The 26153-nt window shown below is 35.5% G+C and overlaps 2 protein-coding genes across 6 annotated transcripts in view; both read right to left on the bottom strand.

Annotated features, from left to right (window-relative positions):
• The window catches only part of LYPD6B (LY6/PLAUR domain containing 6B), a 220211-nt gene extending 215572 nt beyond the window's left edge, over positions 1–4639 (bottom strand). For 2 of the 4 annotated variants that reach the window (XM_031960052.1, XM_031960051.1), the window contains exon 1: positions 4432–4638. The gene's annotated coding sequence lies outside the window, so the exon portion shown is untranslated. Of the gene's footprint in view, positions 1–4431 lie in introns of all 4 variants that reach the window. The other 2 variants (XM_031960055.1, XM_031960053.1) reach the window with 2 other exon arrangements.
• Positions 4640–16078: 11439 nt separating this feature from the next.
• The window catches only part of KIF5C (kinesin family member 5C), a 188654-nt gene continuing 178579 nt past the window's right edge, over positions 16079–26153 (bottom strand). The window contains exons 25-26 of one of the 2 annotated variants that reach the window (XR_004233044.1): positions 20040–20160; positions 16079–16179 (exon numbers count right to left, since the gene is read on the bottom strand). Coding sequence is in view for 1 of the 2 variants with exons in the window: in XM_031960049.1 (XP_031815909.1) it covers positions 20096–20160 (65 nt within the window). In the remaining variant the exon portion in view is untranslated. Of the gene's footprint in view, positions 20161–26153 lie in introns of both variants that reach the window. The other variant, XM_031960049.1, reaches the window with a different exon arrangement.

Here is a 26153-nt window from a genome sequence, read left to right as displayed (position 1 = left end):
GCTTGCAAACTAAAAAACTAAAAGACCAAATTAAAAACCCCTAATCAAATACTAAATTGGAAATTCTAAAATTAAAAGGAGAAATTAAAATATTGAAAGTAAAAATCTATTGAACTAATTAATAAAACTAAGAGTTGGTTCTATGAAAAGCCAATAAAATAGATAAGCCTTTGTAAATCTGATTAGAAAAAGGAGGGAGGAAAATGAAATTAGTAGTCTTAAAAATGAAAGGAGAACTCTTCCACCAAGGAAGAGGAAATTAGAGAAATAATAAGAGTTATTTTGCTCAACTTTATGCCAATAAATTTGATAACCTAAGTGAAATGGATGACTACCTCAAAAAATATAGACTTCCAGATTAACAGAGGAGGAAGTAATTGTTGAATAGTCCCATCTTCAGAAAAAGAAGAACAGGTAATTAAACAACTCCCTAAGAAAAATCCTCAGGACCAGATGGATTTATATGTGAATTTTACCAAACATTTAAAGAACAATTGGCCCCAATGCTATATAAATTATTTGATAAAATAGGGAATGAAGGAGTCCTACCAAATTCCTTTATGACACAGACATGGTAATTGATACCTAAACCAGGTAGGCTGAAAACAGAGAAAGAAAATTATAGACCAATCTCCCTAATGAATATTGATGCTAAAATCTTAAATAAGATATTAGCAAAAAGACTACAGAAAATCATCTCCAAGATAATACACTATGATCAAGTAGGATTTATACCAGGAATGCAGGGCTGGTTCAATATTAGGAAAACTATCAATATAATTGGCCATGTTAATAACCAAATTAACAAAACCATATGATCATCTCAATAGATGCAGAAAAGCATTTGATAAATCCAACATCCATTCCTATTAAAACACTTGAGAGTATAGAATAAATGGACTTTTCCTTAAAATAATCAGCAGCATCTATTTAAAACCATCAGTAAGCATCATATGTAATGAGACAACTGCAACCATTCCCTAATAAGATCTGGAGTGAAACAAGGTTGCCCACTATCACCGTTACTATTTAATATTGTATTAGAAACGCTAGCTATAGCAATAAGAGCTGAGAAAGAGATTAAAGGAATAAGAATAGGCAATGAGGAAGCCAAATTATCACCTTTGCCGATGACATGATGGTATACTTAGAGAACCCAGAGATTCTGCTAAAAAGTTATTAGAAATAATCCACAACTTTAGAAAGTTGTTGGTTATAAAATAAACCCACATAAGTCATCAGCATTCTTATATATCACTAACAAACTAACAGTCAGAGTTACAAAGAGAAATTCCATTTAAAGTAACTACTGATAATATAAAATATTTAGGAACCCATCTGCCAAGGGAAAATCAGAAACTTTATGAGCAAAATTACACCACTTTAACACAAATTAAGTCTGATCTAACCAATTGAAAATATTAAATGCTTTGGATAGGGCGAGCAAATATAATAAAGATGACAATATTACCTAAACTAATCTATTTATTTAGCGCTATACCAATCAGACTCCCAAAAACTATTTTAATGACCTAGAAAAAATAACAACAAAGTTCATATGGAAAACAAAAGGTCAAGAATTTCAAGGAATTAATGAAAAAAATCAAATGATGGTGGCTTAGCTGTACCAGATCTAAAACTATACTATAGAGCAGCAGTTAGCCAAAACTATTTGGTATGGCTACAGAACAGATTAGTTGATCAGTGGAATAGATTAGGTTCAAGGGATAAAACAGTCAACAAATATAGCAACCTAGTCTTTGACAAACCCAAAGATCCAGCTTTGGGATAAGAACTTACTGTTTGATAAAAATTGCTGGGAAAATTGGAAACCAATGGCAGAAACTAGGCATTGATCCATACTTAACGCCGTACACCAAGATAAGGTCAAAATGGGTTCATGACCTAGGAAAAGATGAAATTATTAATAAATTAGAGGAACATGGATAGTTTACCTCTCAGACCTGTGGAAGGGGAAGGTTTTTATGACTAAAGTAGAACTAGAGATCATTACTGATCACAAAATAGAAAATTTCGATTATACCAAACTGAAAAGTTTTGACAAACAAAACTAATGCAGACAAGATTAGAAGGGAAGCAATAAACTGGGAAAATATTTTACAGTCAAAGGTTCTGATAAAGGCCTCATTTCCAAATATATAGAGAATTAACTCTAATTTATAAAAAATCAAGCCATTCTCCAATTGAAAAATGGTCAAAGGATATGAACAGACAATTTCAGATGAAGAAATTGAAAATATTTCTAGTCATATGAAAAGATGCTCCAAGTCATTATTAATCAGAGAAATGCAAATTAAGACAACTCTAAGATACCACTACACACCTGTCAGATTGGTAAGATGACAGGAAAAATAATGATGATTGTTGAGGGGATGTGGGAAAACTGGGACATTGATTCATTGTTGGTGGAGTTGTGAATGAATCCAACCATTTTGGAGAGTAGTTTGAACTATGCTCAAAAAGTTATCAAACTGTGCATACCCTTTGATCCAGAGTGACTACTGGGATTATATCCCAAAGAGATTATAAAGAAGGAAAGGGACCTGTATGTGCACGAATGTTTGTGGCAGCCCTTTTGTAGTGGCTAGAAACTGAAACTGAATGATGTCCATCAGTTGAGAATGGCTGAATAAATTGTGGTATATGAAAATTATGGAATATTACTGTTCTGTAAGAAATGACCAACAGGATGATTTCAGAAAGGCCTGAGAGACTTACACGAACTGATGCTAAGTGAAATGAGCAGGACCAGGAGATCATTATATACTTCAACAACAATACTAGATGATGACCAGTCCTGATGGATCAGGCCATCCTCAGCAACGAGATCAACCAAATCATTTCTAATGGAGCAAATGAACTGAACTAGCTATACCTAGAAAAGAGCTCTGGGAGATGACTAAAACCACTACATTGAATTCAGTCCCTATATTTATGCACACCTGCATCTTTGATTTCCTTCACAAGCTAATTGTACAATAATTCAGAGTCTGATTCCTTTTGTACAGCAAAATAATGTTGTGGTCATGTATACTTATTGTGTATCTAAGTTATATTTTAATATATTTAACATCTACTGGTCATCCTGCCATTTAGGGAGGGGTGGGGGTGGGGTAAGAGGTGAAAAATTGGAACAAGAGGTTTGTAATTGTTAATGCTGTAAAGTTACCCATGTATATATATCCTGTAAATTAAAGGCTATTAAATAAAAAAAAAAAAAAAAAAAAAAAAAAAAAAAAGACTTACCTCCTTCATTTAGATACCCTTCCAGAGCTTTACAATATGGCTTTAAATCCATTCCCAATAATATATCCTCCCAAAAGTAGTTGCCAGTTGCACAGCCTACCCAACCACCCAAGTTTTTCTTTCCCAAGAAATGTGGTTATTGCCAAGGTCAGACAGCAAAATTGTCATGGAGGACCACTAATGAATATGATCCTCCCAAAGGACCTCAAGACTCCAAAACAAAACAAAACAAAAGAAACTCTTTGATTTTCTGGCAAAGAATTTAGGATAAAGGGATGATGATTTAGAAAGTGTCTTTTTATCCCCAGGGCCTAAGCCTGAAAGAGAAAGAAACACACTGTTTAAAAACCAGTGGGAAATCATTCAATTCAATTAATGGAAGAGGAAACTGAGGTCCAGAGAGGTTAACTGATTTGCCCTAATGGTAGTCATGGTTTTGAAATCTCTGAAACTGTAGCTCTTTCTCGGTTAGATTGTAATCTCGGTTAGACAATCTTAGTGGCCCTTTGGATCTATAATATAAATGCATTTCCAATTTTTAAAAGGAATCAATTGCTCCAAGGCACTCTTTTCTTACAACAAAACAACAAAAAAGCAGGTGAACGACCCACCAAGAGTGAAACCCCCTGGAGAGTCAAATTTACATTTCACAGCCAACTCTGCAAGAGCTCCAGAAACTGTCACTGCAATTTAAATTATCTCCTCCCCTCACCCCTCCACCTCCAGTTACTCTCCGGAGGCGCTGCCAGTGAATCCCTTTTCCAATCCCTAGGGTTCCCATCCCTTTCCAAAAGTTCCGATTCTGCTCCACTAGTGCATACCAAGCCCATTCATCCATTCAAAAGCCGCCGGGGCGAGAGAAACTACCTCAGCTCTGTCTGCTGCGCCCCTCTGCCACAGCAGTGCAGCCCGAGCCTCAGCCCTTCACGCGCACCTACCCAGCGGTCTCCCGTCCGAACCCCAGTCCCCAGCCTCTCCCCCACTCTGTATCACACACACACTTTTTTCCAGTACTCCTTCCCAGCCCGATCTCCTGCTCCAGACTGGGCAGATCAGGGACTGAGCCAGAGGAAAGGCACGGAGGAAGCGGAGGAAGCGTAGGGCTGGGGCCCAAGCAGGAGCCCGCGTTAGCCCCGGCATGAGGAAATTGAACTGGAGACTGACCGAGTATTTTGGAGGGACCTTCCCTACAGGACAGGATTCTTTTTCTCGCACCTCGCTCCGTATTTTCCCCTTTCTTTAGCTCCGCGAGTCGCTCACCTACGCCCCTCTCTGCGGCTCCTCGGTCCCCCTCCTGGCGGCTCTCCGCAAGCTCTCAGGGTTCCCCCGCGCGCCCGGAGCCAGGACGCGATCTGGGCTGCAGAGCGCAAAGTTGGGAGGGCCGGGCAGGGGAAGGGCAAGAAGGGGCGGGGCTGGGGGGCACCTTGCATCACCTGGGGCGGGTTGGGCCTGGAGCCCTGGGAGGCTAAAGGAGGAGACGTGAAGGCGAGGGGAGGGTGGAGGTAGGTAAACCCCAAACTTTCCCTAAGGGAATCTATCTGCCTTGGCTGCTAACTTTGAGCTCCTGTTTGGCAAAGAGGAAGTGGGGCGGAAACACTGTGGGCTTTGTACAAAGAGTGAGAAGATCTTTCCTTTGAATCCTGAGCCTTTTCATTTCAGTAGGCATTCCAGGAGCAGGAAGCTAATGAAACCCCCCAGACGGGCCTTTACTAAAATAAAATGTGAGGTGGGAAAGTTGATCCCTGGTCACAGAGGCCCGAATCCGGGTTTTACGCAATGATTAGCTCTGGGTCTGTGACTTTGATCAAATCCCTCAACTCTTGAGTCTCACTTTCTCCATCAATGAGGTGGAGACGTTAATATTTATATTGGATTTTACGAGATTGTTATGAAGGGAAAATGAGATAACATCACAACATAGTATTTCATATTTTAATGTTGTTGCTGTTTGCTTGCTTGGTTTTTTTTTTCTCTCATTTGTCTTCCTTTTTGATCTGATTTTTCTTGTGCAGCATGATAAATGTGGAAATATATTTAGAAGAATTGCGCATGTTTAATCTATATTGGATTATTTGCTGTCTTCCAATAACCTCTTAGTGTCCCAGGCAACTCTTTAAGATTATAAATTGCAAAGCAGTTGATTGCATTGGTAGAGGGAATTTTCTCAGTGTACCTTTTAACAACAAAATCATGGACCACTTGTTTGTTTGTTTGTTTGTTTTTAAAGAAAGCAGGTTATAAATGAGAGGATCCCAATCAGTTCCAATTGATTAGTAATGAGCAGAACCAGCTACACCCAGAGAAAGAACATGGGAAATGAGTACAGACCACAACATAACATTTCCACTCTTTCTGTTATTGTTTGCTTGCATTTTTGTTTTTTCTTCTAAGGTTATTTTTACCTTCTTTCTAAATCCAATCTTTCTTGTGCAGCAAGGTAACTGTATAAGTATGTATACATATACTGTATTTAACATATATTTTAACATATTTACTCTGTATGGGACTACCTATCATCTAGGGGAGGGGGTGGAGGGAAGGAGGGGAAAAGTTGAAACAGAAGTTTTTGCAAGGGTCAATGTTGAAAAATTACCCATGCATATGTTTTGTATATAAAAAGCTATAATGAAAGAAAGAAAGAAAGAAAGAAAGAAAGAAAGAAAGAAAAAGAAAGAAAGAAAGAAAGAAAGAAAGAAAGAAAGAAAGAAAGAAAAAAGAAAGAAAGAAAGAAAGAAAGAAAGAAAGAAAGAAAGAAAGAAAGAAAGAAAGAAAGAAAGAAAGAAAGAAAGAAAGAAAGAAAGAAAGAAAGAAAGAAAGAAAGAAAGAAAAAAGAAAGAAAAGAAAGAAAAGAAAAGAAAAGAAAGAAAGCAGGTTATGGAAATTATGCTCATCCTAAACTAGTCCTACCTCCTCATTTTGTAGGGAAAAAAAAAAAAAAAAAACTATCCCCTGAAAAAGGAAAACAGCTTGCCCAATGTGGTACTATTAGTTAATTCCAGAGTAATATCCCATTTCTTTTATTAAATCACAATTCCTTCCACCAAGCCAGTGGTAGTTACTAAAGTATCTAAACTCAACTCAAAAACCTAGATTTAAGTTCAAGAGTTTTGTTTATTTTTTTGGCTCAGTGGAAAGTCCAGGAACTAGGAAGACCTGAGTTCAATTATTGCTTCAGACACTTACCAGCTGTGTGACACCTCAGGCAAATTATTTAACCCTGTTTGCCTCAGTTTCTTCATCTGTAAAATAAATTGGAGAAGGAGAAGTCAAATCACTCTAGATATTTCTGCCAGAGAAAACCCCAAATGGTTCATGAAGTGTTAGATATGAACAACAGTAGAAAATTTAGAGATTGGTCATAGAATTATTTTGCAAATACCCTGTGCCTTCCTAGGACAAGGTCTTTACAAAATGTGTATGTTCCCAATGGGCTATTTGGACAAATGAGATTAGACTAGCCACATATCGCCTAGTTTGCTGGATATTGACCATTTATTGGGAAGGTCTCTGGCTGGTGGATGGAAAAGAACTCTGGCACTGAGAAATGAATTGCCCTACAGTATTACTGTAATGGAGAAGGGAAAGTAGAGATTGCAGACTTCTAAGAGTTGGCAAAGCAAAGCGAGGAGCAAGCACCCCCCCCCTACTATTTATGATTTCTTTTACTTACACTCTTGTGTCTGCTTGTGCCATGGGAATCTTTCTGCTTCCCATAATTTTGGCAGCAGTGAAGGTGCCTGCTGAGTTTGAATATCACCCAAATAGGACTGAGAATCAGTCAGGATTGTACAAATTCTCCTCCCAGATCCTTCTCTGACTTGATAAATGACCTTGGTTAGGCATTTTCCTTCACTTTACTTTTTCTCCAACAAGAAAGTCGAGTAGGATCTCACAATCTGGAATCTAGGTCTTTCCTACAAGATCTGATTCCTTTTTCAGATGGATACCAAGTAGTTTTTAAACACAGGTCTGCGTTGGCAATAAGAAAGACGGCCTAATAGAAAACAGTAATCTGCTTCACCAGCGTATTTTGTAAATTCATTAATTCTAGGAAACCATATTATTCATTCAACCTTAGTCCTTTGCCTGCAAAGCTACAAAATCTTCTTTTGACACCTTTTAATTCTTTCCTGTATATGCCTTTAACATTCTAAAAGGGATAAGGATAATCATTGTGGGTTGTCCCTCCTCTCCCATAAATCATATGTATTTGAGTACATTGATTTATTTAAAAGAAACATATACCTCTGTTTTGCATAGGTTAATATTAAAATTGGTCTACAAATTTTAACATATGTTCCAAATATGTAAGATTTCTAATAAAAAAAAATCACCTTATTCACTGAAGAATTTAAACCAGAGGTCATCCAAAATAATAATGGATGTAAGTAGGATGCAAGCTATTCTCAATAAAGAATTGCAAAGGGAAAGCAGCATCAAGGATCTCATCATAGAGATGATGAATGACCCAGAAATGCATTATATAGCAAGAACATGATAATCAGTAGGTAACAGTTTATGTGGCTCTAGTCTTTCCTCATTTAAACCCATCTTTCATAGCCATCAAAGTGATTTTCCTAAAATGGAAGTCTAATCTTGTCAGTCTCCTTATTCATTAAATTTCAGTAGCTCCCTACTATCTCCAAGATTGAATTTAAACTATTCTCTTAGTCAAAGGTCTTCACAACTTGCTCTCATCCAGCCTTTCCAATCTTAAGTATACTTTACCTCCTCCACATACTCTTAGGTCTAGATCCATTTGTCTGCTTGCTCTTCCTAACACATGATACTCTATTCATTCTTTTACTCTGGCTAAAATCCCACCTCAAAATGAAATCTTTCTTGATCTCCTTTAATTCTAGTGCCTTCCTTCTGTTGATTATTTCTAATTTATCCAGGACATAACTTGCCTGTAAAGTTGTCTCCACCAGTGGACTGAACTCCTTGAAAGCAGACTGGCTTTTTGGCTTTGTAACTTCAGTGATTAGTACAGAACCTGACATATAGTCAGTGTGTTTATTAATGAATGCTTATTAACTGACTGACTGCCCCTGATGCTTGGATGCTCTCCCTCTTCATCAACTTCCTAGAATTATCTGTTACCTATCATTTTCTTCCCCATGGATAACTTTATATTTATTTTGTCTATATCTATATTTGTTCCACCTTTACAAACACATATCCCTTATATATATCCAACACAAACTCCTTGAGGGTACTTACTATTTACGTTTTGTCTTTGTATCCCCTAATTCCTAGCATATAGTAGGAGAACTGATTATTAATTGACTAATAAGATGATAGCACTATTGGTACTCTAACTTAAAGGTAACAGAGTTAAAGGGCTTTTTATTTTTCTTTTTTTAAAAAAAAAATTCTTCAAGAAAATATTAACCATTCTCTGCTTATATGGAATTTATAACACAATACTCCAAATATATCAAGATTTCACTTACTGTTTTCCTTTTTTATAAGCCCAGCCTCTTTACAATGAACTCCAAGCAATGATAACTTTTTTTTATTGTTGTACCAGGAATTTATGTTAAGCACTTTTAGAAATAAATGGGTGGTGTGTGAACATTTGGAAATCTTTTGTTAAAGAGTGATTAAGATAATATTTAATCTGACAAGATTTGCCCTTTGAATTATAGCAAAGATGCAAAGTGTACTAAAAAAAAATGAATCGTACAAAGAGTTGGGAGATCACATTTCTGGTACCAGCTTTTTGACTGTGTAATACTGGAGAAATGACTTTCATTCTTCAGGTCTGTTTCCTACTTAATAAAAAAGAAAGGGGACTGAACTAGATGTTCCTTTGAAGATCTCTTCCAGCTTTCATAATTGGCTGATTCTATGTTCTGGATGTTTGACAAAAAAAAAAAAAAAAAAAAAATCCAAAAGGCCAATTTTCCAAGAATAGTAAATTAAAATTTTTTTCCAAGTTTTCATTAAAACAAATCTTTGATGAGGAACTTTTTTTATATATTTACTAGCCTATTATGTCTTTTTCTCTAAGACAATCTCAGAAACCTAATGCTTAGCAGAAAGGAAACCTCATGTATTAAACATGCTTCCCACTTGGACAGAGTGGATTATGTGTACTTTCTAGCTATTCTGAAAATTAAAAGACAAATTTATTAAATTGGGGGGGGGGTTGTCTTTTTGTTTAAACTCTTCTTGCTTCTTGAAGAAAAGGGAGTATACTTTGCTTTCCAGTGTTATCCAAAGCAATGTTTTTCTGTATAAATGGTTAAACTATAATCTAATTGTCCCTACTATTGGGAACTTGTTAAACAGCTACAATGCTTCTTTTAGGATTAGGATTTAGTCTCTCAGCATTAACTGTGATTATTGGGTCTCTGACTTCACATGTGGGAAAATGACTAAACTTGCATAATGACACAGCCGCAGGACTTTGAAAGCTCACCAAAGGATAAATGCAACCCTTTAGCTAGAATAAAGGCCTATTATGGGCACGGTATAGAAATCAGTTTGAAATCCTTACAACTACAATGATTCTGAGGGTGTGGCTATATTCAATATCTACAACATAATTAGCAAAAATTATTTATTACAAAATAATTTTTGAAAAAAAATTTGGATTAATGTAGAATCTTAGTCTGTGCCACTCACTTTCTTAAGTAGGGCCAGTGGAATAACCCAAAATCAATAACTATTTTTGTCATTCTTTTCAGAGGAACATGGGAAAGCTTGAATGAAATTATTCAAAGCAAAATAAGCAGAAGCAAGAATGTTGTTCAATCATGTCTGACTCTTTGTAATCCTATTTGTGGTTTTCTTGGCAAAGATCCCAGAGTAGTTTGCCTTTTCCTTCTCCAGCTCATTTTGCAGATGAAGAAACTGAGGCAAAAAAGGTTAACTGACTTGTCCAAGGAAGTATCTGAGGCCAAATTTGAACTCATGAAGATGAGTCTTCCTTACTCCAGGTCTGGTGCTTTGTCACCTATGTTGTCACCTAGTTGCCAAAGAGAATAGTACATACAATAAAGAAAAACTTGAAGATTGGACTTTGAGTAACAGAAAAAACAATGAAAAAAGTTTCTGGAAAATAAATAATGAAACATATTTCTCCTACAGCAGAAATATGGGGAAATAAAAGCCCAAAGTATTGTTGTCATTGTCAGATACCATCTCTATGATAGATTTTTTTTTTCTCAAGTGTCTTTGTCATAACAGGGTTGGAGGTTCAAGCTGAAGAATACAGAGATGAAAAATGACTGATATAGGGATAAGAGACACCAATAAAACATTAAAATAAAAAAGCCCAGCAGTTCTAATGCTATCCTCTTACCTAGAGGATAAAACAAAAAAAAAAAATTGCCTGATTGATTTAAAAAAAAAATTAAATCTTTTTAATTTCAAAATATATGCAATTTTAACATTCACTCTCACAAAACTTTGTGTTCCAAATTTTCTCCTTCCCTTTTCTCTATCCCTTCCCAAGACAGCAAGTGATCTAATATATGTTAACCTATGCAATTCTTCTATACATATTTCCACAATTATACTGCACAAGAAAAATCAGAACAAAAAGGGAAAAAATGAGAAAGAAAACAAAAAGCAAGCAAACAATAAAAAAGGTGAAAATGCTTTGTTGTGATCCACATTCAGTCCACACAATCCTCTCTGTGGGTGCAGATGGCTCTCTCTATCACAAGTCTATTGGAAATGGCCTGAATCACTTTGCTGTTGAAAAGAGTCAAGTCCATCAGAATTGATCATTGCATAATGTTGTTGTTGCTGTGTACAATGTTCTCTTGATTCCACTCCCTTCTCTTAGTACTTGATTAGTTTTTGCAAATTATTCATCACATGCACTACTTTCCAAACAGACTTGCCTTGACTCAACATCCATCTAGTCTAATGCACCCATGAAGGAGATCCTCAGGCTAGAATTCCAGACAAGTTGATGTCCTGTCTTTGCTTCCCCTTCAGTGAAGGGGAACCCATTTTCTTTTTTTTCTTTTTGCTGAGGCAGTTGGCGGTTAAGTGACTTTCCCAGGGTCACACAGCTAGGAAGTGTTAAGTGTCTGAGGTCAAATTTGAACTCGGGTCCTCCTGACTTCAGGACTGATGCTCTATACACTGTCCCACTTAACTGCCATGAACCCATTACTTCTTGAACTTTGAGACAGTTCTCATTGTAAACATCAAGTCTAACTTTCTCCTACTGCCTCCTAATTCTGCCCTGTAGGGCCCAACAGAACCAATTAATCCCTGTTCACAAAATAGCTTTTCATATACTTGGAGACAGCTTTTACCCTCTCAGGCTTTTTTCAGTTGATCCACATATGTACTCAAGTCCTTCACTAACCTGGAGGTACCTGTCTGGACACACTAAGGCTCATTTCCATGATTTTGCAAAGGTTATTTCCCTGTGGGGAATAAAATCTCTCTTCCTTCTCATCTCTGCTTCTTAGATTCCCTATTGGTGTCTTTCCAAAGTGAAGCTCCAGGGTTCCTTCCTGTCCTATTGTGACCTTCCATTTGCTAGTGCCCTCCCCCCAAATCACTTCATTTCTATATATTTTGTATTTATATTGCTGAATACATGTTGTTCCCCATCCTTCATTCCCTAAAAGAACACAACTGCCTCTTAACAGAAATTTTTTTTTTTTCATTTTGGTAGTTCCAAGTTTTAACAGAGTACTCAGAAGATAGTGGAAATTTTAATAAAAGCCTGTTGATTTAATGATTAAAAACTATAATAACAAAAAATGAATATTTACAAAGCATTTTAAAGTTTGCAAAGTTCACTATTGACATGACCTCACAACAACACAGTGGATTAGATATGGCAGCTATTATTCACTTGTTTCAATCATGTCCAACTTGTCATGACTCTATTTGGGGTTTTCTTGGCAGAGATACTGAAATGGCTTGTCATTTCCCTCTCCAGCCAATTTTACAGATGAGAAATTGAGGCAAAAAAAAAAAAATAAGTGCCTTGCTCAGGATAACACAGCGGTAAAACAAAATTAAGTAACTCAGGGTCATATAACTAGTGTCTGAGGCCACATTTGAAATCAGGAAGATGAATCTTCATGACTCTAGACCCAGCCCTCTATTTACTACACCATCTGGCTGCCCCATGACAGATATTATTATTCCTATTTCCAAGATCCATTTATAGCAAAATAAGTTTACAGAGAAGGAAATTGAGGCTCAAAGAGTTTAAATAGTTACACGGTTATGGAATAGAGAATCAGAAAACAGGTTCAAGCCTGAGTATCTACTGATTGCAAGTTCAACATTTTCCGCTATACCAAACTGTGTACTCTTAGTGGACCACAAGTCTTAACTCAAAGATCTTTCTTGGAGGCAATATGTTTCCAAATCCTCAAGTTGCAACAGGAGCCTTAATTTCTAGTATCTTGGTTAGTTCAACAAGGAGACACTGTTAAGTTGTGAAATAGGGCATGGATACTTCTTCCCAAGTAATGGGTACAGTCAAGATGCGCTGGAGCTCATGTGAATTTTTAGTATGAGCATTTTGTTAGGAAATCGGCAAACCTAGGAATTAGAGCTTTATTGTTTTATTAATTGTCTAAACTTATAAAAATTATACAGAAAATGTTAATGAAGATTAAAGTATGTTCTAAAATTTGCCACAGGCGCATTTTCTCCCTTCTTCCCCAGAGTTTGTTGTTAAACATTTATTAGGTCACCACTGTACAAGCAAGCACGGATGCTGGTGCTCATATTGCCTGTAGAAGCTGAAACTCCAATGTCTCAGAAATCTGTAAAATCGGCCTTCATTGATCCTCCATTGGGCATTCCTTTTCCCAAATCCTCTAGATATTTATCCTAAAGTAGGCTAAGGAACTGGTGGAACTCACTATTGACTTTCTGAGACCTTTTTTCTTAAGTGAATCTGTTTGTGTGTGGTATGATTGACATGTTTATTTTACCTAAAATCTAAAGCATTACTATGAAATTATATTAATCGTCATGACAGAGCTAAGAGATTAGGCAGGAGGCAGCTGTTATTGTTATTAGCCCTATAATGAAGCTGATGATTATTGCTCAGAAGGCTGGAGAAGCTTTTCCCCATATTTTAATTAGCTAATGATATGGGTAAAAGCTAGAACCCAGGTCTTGCATATCTTCTATATCAGAGTCATTTCTATTCCTAAAGAATTTTCACCCCAGGGCAAAATAACTGGCTGAGTTAGAAGCCAGTTGGTTGTTCATCCATAAAATGAGGGAAGTAGACAAAATGATCTTTGAGATCCCAAGACCCCTACATTCCTACAAAGAGTGGACTATTTATCTATGATCTATGATCATTAAAGAAAAAAATGTGATTTTTTAAAAAACCAGAGTAACTCTGAAAGTGAACTTTTTTTTAACATGCTCACAAAGTACAGGAAAATCTATTGGGTATTTTAAAATAAGAATATAGAGCTAGTTGGAAGGTACCTAGAAGGTCATGCAGTCCACACTCTCGTTTTACAGCTATGCAACTGAGATCAGTCCAGGGGTCAGGAAACTTATCTAAGGTCACAGTTGGGTACACAGACTTACAATTTTCTCTGTGTATTAAACTCCTAGTTTGGTATTCCTTCCACCAAAGCAAATTAGGAATTTCTCTGCAGCTTTCAATCTTAGAGAATTATCTGGAACACTATGGCTCAAGGTTAAACAGTCAGTGTGTGTCATAACTCTGAGACTCATTTTCAATTAATTATGCCACCTGACTCTACTATTCTTTGTATGAACATAAATAAGCCTGGACAAACATATCATGTCTGAAAATGGTATTGACAGAAATACCTTGAAGAGCACAACTATATCAAAGTCTTATTTTTTAAAGACCATGCTTTTAATAAATAACATCTTTTGCAATGAGGTAAATTTTCCTATTTCATTTTTAGTTGGCTATTGCTGAATTGCATTAAATTGATTCCAGCAACAAATTTGGTTCTAACAACAGGAAAAAATTCAACTCTGTGAACATTATTAAGTATCTACAATATGCAAAGTGTGTTTAATTGTATTGCAAAGGTCAAAAAATCTTTTAAAATAATTTTTAAAGCAGCTAGAATAGAAAAAAAATATTTATGGTTTTTTGTGTTTTTTCTTTCAGACTGAACTATTCAAACTATCATATTATATAAAAGTCCTGATCTCCTAAGCACTGTGTCTAAAGTCGAGAAGTCTAAAATATCTCATACTAGTCTAGCCCGTAAGTACAACTCTTCATGAATTACTTTGCAGTTTTTTTTTGGCAGAGATACAGGAGTATCTTTGTAGGATGTAGGGAGCTCAGAGGTCTTCTTGTCTATTTCCTTCATTTTATGGATGAAAAACCAACTGGCTATCTTCTTCCTCAGGCAGTTATTTTGCTCTGGGATGAAAATTCTTTAAGAATAGAAATTACTTCAATAAAGTAAGTCTGCGAGACCTGGATTCCAGCTTTACTCATATAATTAGCTAATTATGAGACATGGGAAAAGTTTCTTGATATTTCAGTTCATTTTACAGATAAGAAAATGATAGCAAATAGGGTTAAGTGACTTGCCTATGGTCACATAACTTATGAGTATCTGAGGGTAGATTTGAACTCAGAAACATGACTTCATGGTTGCAGGAATGATACTCTATCCCCTGAGCCATCTAGCTACCCCAGTTCCTTGGTCACTCCCTAATTAGCTGGGGTAGAGGGATTATATTGTCCTTTGGATGAAAATTTCATTTTGAGTATTTCTTTTAAGGATGCACAGTCTAAAGATCATTGAGAAACAAAGAGGATGGTACTCAGGAAGGAGATTACAAGTGAGAAAAGTTCCTGGACTTAAAACTTTCAATCAAGAAAAATACAGAACCTCTTTGGAAAGTAAAAGGATATGCCCTGAGCTTACCAAACTTTCTAATACAGGGGAAAAGTGGGAACCCAGTTCATGTTGTTTCTATTAGAGAGTCTTCTTTGTAAATTTTAGGAAGAAGAAAATGCCAGAGGGGAATTAGAATCTCATGGTTCAGGATGCCTTTGTAGAACACATTTCAATCTGATGTGTCACTATGATGATACATTCTACTTCTCTATGATTTATGGTATATAAGAAGACAAATTTCAAGACTTGACCTGACATGAATACTAGAATTAAATCTGCTACTTATCTAATGCCAATGCAAACGTCACACATAATTGCCTTTGCTATGACTGGTCCAGTTCCACTTTCCCTTTGGCTATTCTAGCTTTAGAGTGTTGCTTCCAATGAAGAGCCCTAGCAGAGCTCAGCGTTGAAGGTAATAGGAAACCATGAAAAGTGAATACTGAGCATGAGGATTATTCTGCTATACTGCAAAGCCATGTATTGTTGTTGCTGGTCCTTCCTTTTTGAAGAGCACCAAGACATCAGGAAGGTGAAACCGTGATTTGAAAGTGAATTTGATTTCAATGAAAGAAGGCAAAGTGACCAGCCTTACTTTCTCCTCCACAGTTGTCTAGGTCTGGTGGTGAGATATTATAGATCAAGATAATTAGAGATGGCCCAAGATGCAGTGGGAATGTATGTGTGTTTGTGTGTGTTTGCCATGAATTACATGGAGTTTGGAGACATGGAGTGAGGGAGGGCAATGAGGTGTGCCATTCCTTTTGGTTCTATAATTTGCTTTTTATCTGTTTCTATCAAATTGGTGATGCCATACAGTCTCAGCTTTCTAGAAAAATGAGATCCTTTGATATCAGCAAAATAATTTTTCTATTACAAAAATATAACATTAGTACTAAAATCTTAAGTGACAGCTTTTCTAAAATAAAATAAATCTAGGGAATCAGACAAGATAAAGTTTAATTCAATTTTATTTTCCACTTTTAACATTTTTCAAATTATACATCATGCAGTCTGCCAGTGTATCCATACATCTTGAATAGCATCTTAGGACCTAAAAGATAAACAAAACTCATCCATGAGGCAGGGAAGGGTTATTTTCTGATCTTCTGTTAGATTTAATATATTAGAGCATCATTTTTTGATGCAGATGATCATTTTCCCCCTTGTACCACCCAAAAAAGTCTTTCCACATTTTTTTCCTAAAATGAAAGCTATTGTACAGATACATAGAGCCCAGAGAATACACATCTGCAGTACACATTACACACTTTACAAACTAGACATGTATAATTCTACAGAATGCCACATTCCCCCATTATCTGCCCACACTGAAAAGTATTTAAAATTGATACACAATTTTTTTTATGAGTAAGAGAGAAATTTTATGGATTGTGGCTTCTTTCTATGTTATTTGGCCCCCATCCAATACATTTTTAATATCCAAATTGTTAACACTACGTGAAGTAATTGGAGATTAAGAAGACTCATAAGATAACTGAAATACCCAGATTAAGAATATAAAAAGTAATTATTTTCCTCCTCATCTATGAAGTAGTTCCCCAAAATGTTTTCATTTTAGACTTTTGAATATCTATTATCTTCACACAAATGGAATCCAAAAATGGCAATCTGAATTTTCAGTTATTTTCATTTTCCTAATAGGAAAAAAGTTTCATTCTCATCTCCATACTATACTTATTTATCCTATCCTTGAAGAGAGACTAATTCAGTGATCATTATCTCTAGGGGTTTTTTTTTTTTTGGAAGCAGAGGAAAGCCCACTGGCCATCTTAGTCTATTCTAGGTAGACTTCATATCTCCTCACTTGTCCCCCCCAAATTTCCATATATCCTAGTGGATTCCCCTCACATACATATACCCAATTTAGCATATATTTACCTTTAAAAGTTTTTAATAATCCTCCTTTCTCAGGCTACTAAGCATTCCGTCATTCAACAAAACTAAAATAATAAATAGTAATTTGAAGAAATACATTTGTACAGAATTCTATAGTAACTGAGCAGCTAAACACATTTGGCATTAACAAGATTTTTTTCCCCCAACCATAAATCTTCAAGTCTAAAATGACACTCTTCTAATTTAGCAAACAATTGTCCTGTATGTTAGGTTTTTCATTTGAAAGTAGATTGCATTTATTTAAACTACTTGACTATCCCCTTCTAACACCAAAAACTCTCAAGAAATGGAATGAATTATAAAATTATTCACAGGAAAAAGAAGAGGAACATATTAGCATAAAACTGTATAAAACCTCAAAAGACAACTGTAAAATCCAAAGAGCAGAGATGTGGTTTACATTTGTGTACAAATTTAAAGCAGCAAAATACAAAATATTCAAGCAAATTCTGAAATTTAAAACTAAGATGCTTCCTTCAATAAGAAGGAAACAAAACTTACAGAGCATTTGCTACTAAAGCTATTAAGGCAAGTAAGTTATTACATAAATTTAAGTTTAATGCACAAGGCCTAGATTTAAATGTGAAATTTAATCAATTTGCTTTCAGCATTTCAGAAACACAAAGTTACTTTAGTGTCACAATATAAAAGTTAGTTTGGAGGTCTCATAAAATGTAAGCTAGATGAACTGACTGGCTGATCAGCAACTAGCAGAATTATCTTCATGAGATATCAAAACCAACTTTTCTTGTGAATAAAATAGCTTTGTAGGTTCTCCTTTTTGCATTCGTGTATTGATGAAAAAAACATTTTCAGTGGAAGTAGTTTCATCACTTCCTAAGCCTGCATTTTTTCAAATTAAAAAATTTTAATGGATTCATAATGTATACTAATAAACTATTGAGACCCCAAATTACTGGCCTCTGCCCATTTACACAAAATTAGTGCATTAAAAAATAATACAACATACATCATATACAATGACATTATGGCAATTCATTAATTGGCATTCTTCTCTAGGACTGATGTTTTAGGGTAGAAAAATCAGAGGCAACTTGGTACCTTGTTGCTAATACACATTTTAGCCACATGTAACTAAGTGATAAGGCAGCAATTTACCCTAGACTGGCCCCTTTAGAAAACTGTAAATGTCAGTCTGACAGTTGCTTTTTTTCTAGCAGTGTGTACCTTCAAGAAAACATGCAGGAAATGAGGGGAAATGAACCAATGCAAAGTGATGAACTTTATTAAATAAATAACAGAGTTGTCTATCGTCCAACTTACTCTTTCCTCTCACTACTCTGTCCCTATCAATTTTTTTTTCATAACATTTACCCAATAAATAAAGGAAGCATATAAAAAATGCTAGGCTAGACAGTCTTTAAGGAAAAAAGCTTGGGTAGATCTAAGCTAAATAGCTGGAGAGATGGGTTAAATACAAGGTTTGAAGCCAATCCACAATCTTTCAGCTTGTTCTCTAGACATGTGCAGAAATGCACATCTAGCTGTTCCTAATCATCTGCCTACACACACCAACACTGATGACATCAATTTTATTCTACTGGTGGTTGTAGCTAGGAATAACAAGATTGATTTGCAAAGCTTGTGCCTGATAGCATAAGCATAATACCTTGTTCCAGGTCCATCTTGAACTATTACTGGCTGGTACAAACATCTCCTAAAATGGATCACATACAAAACACAATAGCTAATTGTTGGATTTAGTAGCAAATTTGTCACAAAAAATTGCAGCAAGCAAGAGGTGTGTGTGTGTGTGTGTGTGTGTGTGTGTGTGTAGTAGGAGGAGAAGGGGAAGAGCGGAACAGGTTTATGAAACTTTTTGGCCAAGTCACATTTTAATCTACACATGTGGAATTAAGGACTTATAGGTGTGAATCCAAGGCAGCAACAAGCACTTAGAAACTTTGCCTTCTCTAAACCCCATTTATACAAATTTCTTCCGTTGTCATCTACTAAGAAGGAAATGTCAAATCTATCTGGTACCAAAAGAAAAAAACTACCAAAAAGAACCTTGGACTAAATAAATGAATTAGGACAACAGAATATCTATACAGAATACCTATACAGAATTACACATTTACAGTCAGCTATGAAGATTTTTGAATTTTAATCTTTCTTTTACAACTTCTTGTGATGTTCCTGAATTTGTTCAAGAACATCTTCTCAAAATCTTCCTTAAAGAGGGCAGGAATCTTTTAATTCCACTTCTCTGTAGAAAAGATTGTGGGGAAAGGCCTAGGGGCTAAGGAACAAAATTTTCCATTTCCATTGGTCAGATTTTGTAGCATTTTAAATACTTTTGATGGACTGACAGGTGAACCAGACTGGTCATTCCATTAGAAGGGGCCATTCACTTCAGGTACAATTGCAAGCAGATCAGACATGAATGCTATGACTTTCCATTTACATAGATGTGTTTGTGTGACCAAAATCTAGATCTCTACTAACAGATGGCTTTTTTTCTGAATTTTGAATAAATTGGCTTCATCTTTTAACAAGTACCATACCAAAGGGTTTATTATACAGATCCAAAGATTTCACCAAGATATTAAAAATGCCTCTTTGGGGAAATTCATTTCCGAAAAGTGTTCAGAATTAAAATTTTAAACCATATAGCAGCACATTTTTTTCATCCCCTAAAAATATAAAGTAATATGTTTATTATACAGGAAACCAGACAGTCATGATGGAACACAATCACCTGCCTTATCTGGCGCTTGGCTATTGCAGTGTTACCTCGGATACAGAGAAGTGGGATTTACAGGCATGAGAGTACTGCTGAAAGGCTTGGTGCCAGCAAAGAAGCCCATAAATAAGGTAGCCAGCGCCATGAGTCAGTGGTAGAGATTCTAAGTAGTGAACCTTCTGCTGTCATCTAGGTGGAGATGGTAAATACATTGTTCAGGTTTCTGAGGGAAGGATGAGTCCAAACACACTTCTGTACACATAGAGATTCTACACAGTTCAAAATACCTGAAATTGATGTACTGCAGATGGCTGGAGGAAGCGTGTATAAAAGAAAATGGAGATCATGTGGGAGAAAAAAGGAATTGGTGAGTAAATGCAGTCTTTGACATGCTAAGTGAAGTCACATCTGCAAAGAAGCAAAAAAGAAAAGAGAAGTAAACACAGTGAAAGATGACTTTTAAAAAAATTCTTCTAAATTCTTCATGTTTAGGTACCTCCCCCCACTCCCCAAGACAAGTGGGAGAGGAAAAAAAATACTTGACCCACTCAACACACTCAATTTTAATGTATTTTTCCTAAAAACCCATTTGCTTTTGCTTTTAGGTAACACTTTTTGCATACATTTCCTTGATAACTTATAAGAAGTAAATATGATAATAACAGCATTGTAGAGTTGCCAGCAGCCCTCAATACACCATTATCTCCCATGTCCAAGTAGGCTATGAGACACTGAATCCCAGAGGGAGGTGAAAGAACTTGGAAGAATTCACAGCTTGATGCTGCAATGGACACTTGTTCCTAAAATGCCTCAGAGCCATATAAAAAGAAAAAAATACAACAACCCAGAATTCAGTGCAGATCAGCAAATGCTCAGTATAAAACTCAATATAAAGAAATTCAAGGTTGTAAGGGACAAAAAGGCATTTTAGTAATAGTATAGTTTCCCAACTCAAGAAAAAAATTTTTACTTTTCTCATTTCTCATTTTTTCAAATATGTTGAGATCTGTTTGATTTAAAAAATTTTTTGAAAGACATGATCATTGGACAATTCTAAATTAAAAACTACTTAATGTAAACAAAACAAAACAAAACAAAACAAAAACAAGCAGACACAGAACAAGATGAGTAGTACAGCATAGCAGAGAGACAGCTGGTCCTGAAATCAGAAAGTTCTAGATTCAAGTCTTAATTCTGACACATGCTGGCTGCGTGACTTTGGACAAATCACAACATCATTGTGCCCTGGTAGCTCTAAAATACTCTAGGTTACAGAACATTGACAAACTTCCTTGAGAGAGGGAACTCCTCCCTGGAACATCCTCTTACTGATGAAATCAGAGACCTGATCCAAAAACAAAATCCAGAAATGAGTATTTTTCATGCCAGTGCATAACCTTTCTGGAAACTTGTTCCTTCTAGAGTAAAATTAAATGAATCAATAGCAAACAAACAAACTCAGAAGATGAATAGAATACTAATAGCTATTGTATAATATCCTTTTTGAGCTAAGATCCAATAGATCCAAGAATGCTTTTTGAATTGAGCCCCCATTTTTCTTTTCCTTATAAGTTCATTCTTCCCATCAAATTATCACAGAATTAATTGTATGTCATAATAGCTAAATAAAGCTATTTTCCTCCTTGCTTAAGGGTGGGGAGGTGTTGGGAACATACCATAAATTTCAGGATTACAGGCCACACAATGATACATGACCTGCCTCTGTTTACACAGCAGGTATTAGATACACAAGCCCAATACAAGTTGCTTCAATAACTTCAGCAGACCATGAAGAGGCATTATTTTCACTGTGAAGGCCCTTTCATTTGAATCCCTTTCTCCCCCACTCCTGCTCCTCTTATCCATACCAAGAAAACCAACTTGCAAGATTCAACAAGTTTTAGCTATTATTATTTTTTATTTTTTTGGAATTGTAGCTTAGCACCATAAAGGAAAAAACATACATCCAAAGTGGCTAATAGTGAACTGGTTCAGGGTGATCTCAGGGAGAGGGAGGAAAAAAGAGAACTTCATTTTGTTTGAGGGAAGTAAAAGTAAAAATTCTGTAATTCCATATTAGTAAAGAATATTTGATTGAGATGAAATCCCAGCTTTGTCACTTATCTATGTCATGTCACTTGGGCAAGTTACTTCCCATTTTTGAATGTCATTATCCCCATTTTTAAAGAAGCTTGAATCAGATGACCTTTAAGGACCCTTCCAACTTGAAGCCTCTGAACTACAGTAATACTTATGTTGCCCATCTTCAAAGGCCCTCTGTGAAGGAAAGCTGAGACACATTTTTGACTGGGCACCAGAACAAGATATAGAGAAAGGTACTGAAATCACTATCCCTACACACTTTTAAAAACAGATCGCCTCCTTTTTCCTAAATTATGTGGAGCAAAAGTACCTCTGCCTGGAAGAAGAGAAATGGACTAGAGAATCTATTATGACATCTCTATCTCATAGTAGTAGTGACAGATTTGGAAGGAAATGAAAAGATTTATTTTTAAAGGGTGGGAAGTGTAAAGAAAGTAATTTTATACATGTTTTGCAAGACTTGTGAAAGATTTCCCCCAGACTCTGGGTACTGTAATTACTATAGATTAATCTTATTCCAAACTGTATGTTTTATTTTTCCTTTTACCCCACCCTACCTAATTCAATATTCACTTTATAAAAGCTACCAATTGGGCTTTACTTCCGCCACCGTTGAATTTAAGTAGATTTATCCCATTAGAACAATTACAACCCATCTGCCAGGGTAATCTTCTCCTTCTCTGGAGGAATAATTTACTCATTATTTATTTGTGACTGTGAGAAAGATGAAGAATTTCTAAATAAATGTATGAATATTAAAATAGAAGTGGGCTGGGCTACTATACTGTAGACGAGATTAGAAATTAACCTTCTTCTAAGACAGTTTAAAAAAAAAAATCATCATGGTAAAATAGAAAGAGCACTGGCTGGACCAGGCTGCAGACATGGGTTCAAACCTCCTCCCCCTGATACTAGCTGGGTGACCATGGATATTTAATTTCTCTGAGCCTCAGTTTCCTTATCTGTAAAATGAGGGTGTTGACCATGACTCTAGAAGACCAATGATGAATCACACTTCCCATCTCAATAGAGGTGAAGATCTAGATGTGCAAAATGAGACATATATTTTCAGATGTGGCCAATATGTTGAATTGATTTGTTTGACTAAACTTATTTGTTATGAGAGATGGCTTTTTTAGGGAGGTTGAAAGATTCTTATGAGGGAAGTGGAGCAATATTAATATCCCATTAAAAAGAGAGTCAATGAACCCTCTAAAAATATATAGAATAGAAAAAAAAAGTTCAGAAAAGAGACCTAGACAAGTTAAAGTTTTAGAACTACTCTTAAATTCATCATATACTTTAAAAGATCTAAAATGTATGTAACAGAGATTTGTGGTTTCATGTACAATTCCTTTTTTTTCCTGTTCTTCATACACAGAAGTGAGCATGTTTGTTGACATGTGTCAAGCTCATAATAAAAAAGAAAATAGTATTTTGAAAATAAAATGTTAAATTTGTTCATAGAAAATCCTTTCAATTTCATGCCACTGAAATAGCCTATTTCATTTTTTGTGATCACATTTATCTCTTGCTTAATTAAGAGTTTAAACTAACTAAAAAGGCTACCTTATTTGATTTTTTTCTGATTTTTTTTAATGATATAACCCTTAATATTCAAAAATCAAGTAACCATTATGAATTTACTGTGGCATAGGATATAAGCTGCTGGTCTAAATCTAGTTTCAATCAGACTGCTTTCCAGTTTAAATAGCAACTCTGATCAAATGGGAAGTTGTCTTACCTAAGTAATTTGTATTTTGCAATTTTTTGAACCATGTATTTATTGAAACTGTTTCTGAGTTTTTCTTGTTATTTCTATGATTTTACTACTATCAAAATTTTAATTATTGCTATTTTATAATGTAATGTGAGGTCTCAATACAATTCCTGCTTCACTCTTACGTTTTTTATTGTTCCCTTGACATTTTAGTATTTTTGTTCCTCCAAATAAATTTTGTCATTTTTCTCATGCTCACCTTGGTATTGTAATTGGTATAACACTAAATCTTAAATTAATTTCAGTAGTATAATCATTTTTATTATATTGATATGGCATAGCTATGAGCACTAAATATTCTTTTTTCTTAGTCATTACTTAAGGAGTGTTTTATAATTGAAGGAAACTTGTGTGGGAAAATATAAAGAGCTCTTGAGTGGGATGACCTCGATAAATTTCTCTTCAATATATATTACCACAAATAGGTCAATTAAGCTTCTTGTATATCTCATTCTCCTCATTCCTAAAATGGAAGCACTAGATCATATAGCCTTTGAGGTTTCAGTCCATCTCTCAATGTGTGATTCTATGATTAAATGGCTTCTGAGGTCCTTTCCAAATATATAACTATGATCCCTGAATCAACGCTACCCATATTTTTCTTTTATTACAGAAACATTCTCTTAATTCATCTTTCTTGATGCCTACTTACTCCTTTTTCATTCTAGTCTAACTATATATACTTCCATTGATGGTATCAGTATGATCAATTATTGCTCATCAATTTGAGCTCAAGCTCAAAATCATAGAATCATCTTTGACTCTTCCTTTTCCCTCATTTTCAAATCCCTTATCCAGTCAGCCACCAAGTCCTAAGAATCTGTTTATTCCATTATCTTTAAAATCTTTCCTCTTCAGGTACACAACCACTAATCCCATCTAGACTCCTTCTTGGAATACCTAAGAAAGCTTTAGGAGCATAGGAGCATAGAGGGAAAACTTTAAAAGGAATTTCAGAGGCCAGCAACTCCAAACCCTTTTCATTTTAAAGATGGTATACTACAACTCAGCTAAGTTAACTGATTCCTCAAAGTCACAAAGGTAGTAAGCATGAGTTGTAAAGCCTCTGATTGCAAAGTTAAGGCAATACATAGCACTGTATTTTGATGAGTTCATTTCCTTGCTTAAAAATTATCAATGACTCCCTATTGCCTTCTGAATAAAAACCAAGCTGCTGAGTCTGGTTTTTAATGTCTCCCAAAGTCTCTCCAACCTGCTTTTCTAGTTTTATCTCATATAATTGATGCTCTTGCCAAAACAGACTGTTCATTTCTTGAAAGCATTTAAGCTTTTGCTGTATTTAATCTTCTCTTATACCTAGAATATACTTTCTCCCTTTTTTTCTTGCTGATTCTTCTAATCCCTCTTAATTCTAACATCTTCCTTCTGTTGATTATTAACTATTTATTCACTATATAGCTTGTTGATATGTAGCTGTTTGCATGTTTTCTCCTTCACTGTATTTTGAGCTCCTCGATGGTAAGAACTTTTTATTTTGCCTTTCTTTGTATCTTCAGTCCTTGGCACAGTGTCTGGTATGTAGTAGTACTTAATGTTTCCTGACTGATTAATTGACTGTGTGACAGATCATTTAGCTCTCCCTCAATCTTAGTTTCTTCATCTATAAAATGAAACTAATAATAGCACCTATTTCACAGGATTGTTGTGAAGATCAAATGATAGCATGTGTTTAAGTGCCTTAAACTTTAATCACAGAACTCGCAGGATCCAATATAAATGGCAAAAGACAGATTGAACCCAGATATCCCTTAACAAGAGGATAAATACAGGAAGAAAAGTTAAGAATAAGAAAAGTAGATTAATGATAGATGGAGGTTGAGAATATGAGATGATGGAATATCTGGAGCAAGCTTTTTTTTATGAAAGATGATCAATCAGGGAGATTTTCTCTTTGGTAGGTTGTGAACCCATATAGATGAGTGTCTCATAAAATTCTGGAATTCTTTCCTGTGAAGGAAGTTCAGTCTAATACATCCTTAAACAGAGGTTTCCTATAAGAGTTGCCTCAACAAGTAAGGGGTCAACAAGTCTCCAGATAAGAACTTCTACTAATTAGGAAATCATTAAGTTTTGAGGCAAGGTTTTTGGATTTTTGCTTTTGAATGTTCTTTGTTTAAAAGTTTTCATTATGTCAAGGCAAATATGCCTTTCTAAAACCTCCACTCATTACTGCTAATGTTGCCCCTCTGAGTGGCAAAACAAATCTAATGCTTTTTTCACGATAGCCCTTCAAATACTTAGGGCTCCAACATGGATACTCAAAGTTTTCTCTTCTCCAAGTTCAACATCAGTTTTCACCGAATTCTCATATGGCATATCGTCTTAGGTATAGATAAAATGAAATAAGACAGCAACGACCCTAGACTAAATTTTTTGTCAGGATGTCTTCCTCTTATTACCGCTGATCAAACTTCAGGGTTCTTTACTTACTTGTTTCTCTTTACTTCTTACTTTACTTTTCTTACTTACTTTTTACTTGCTTTTTTCCTGTTTTGCC

The sequence above is a fragment of the Sarcophilus harrisii genome, chromosome 3 (genome assembly GCF_902635505.1).
Source record: "Sarcophilus harrisii chromosome 3, mSarHar1.11, whole genome shotgun sequence".
Taxonomy (NCBI): domain Eukaryota; kingdom Metazoa; phylum Chordata; class Mammalia; order Dasyuromorphia; family Dasyuridae; genus Sarcophilus; species Sarcophilus harrisii.
Note: the sequence above shows the minus strand (reverse complement) of the source record. Positions and strands in the feature narration are given on the sequence as shown.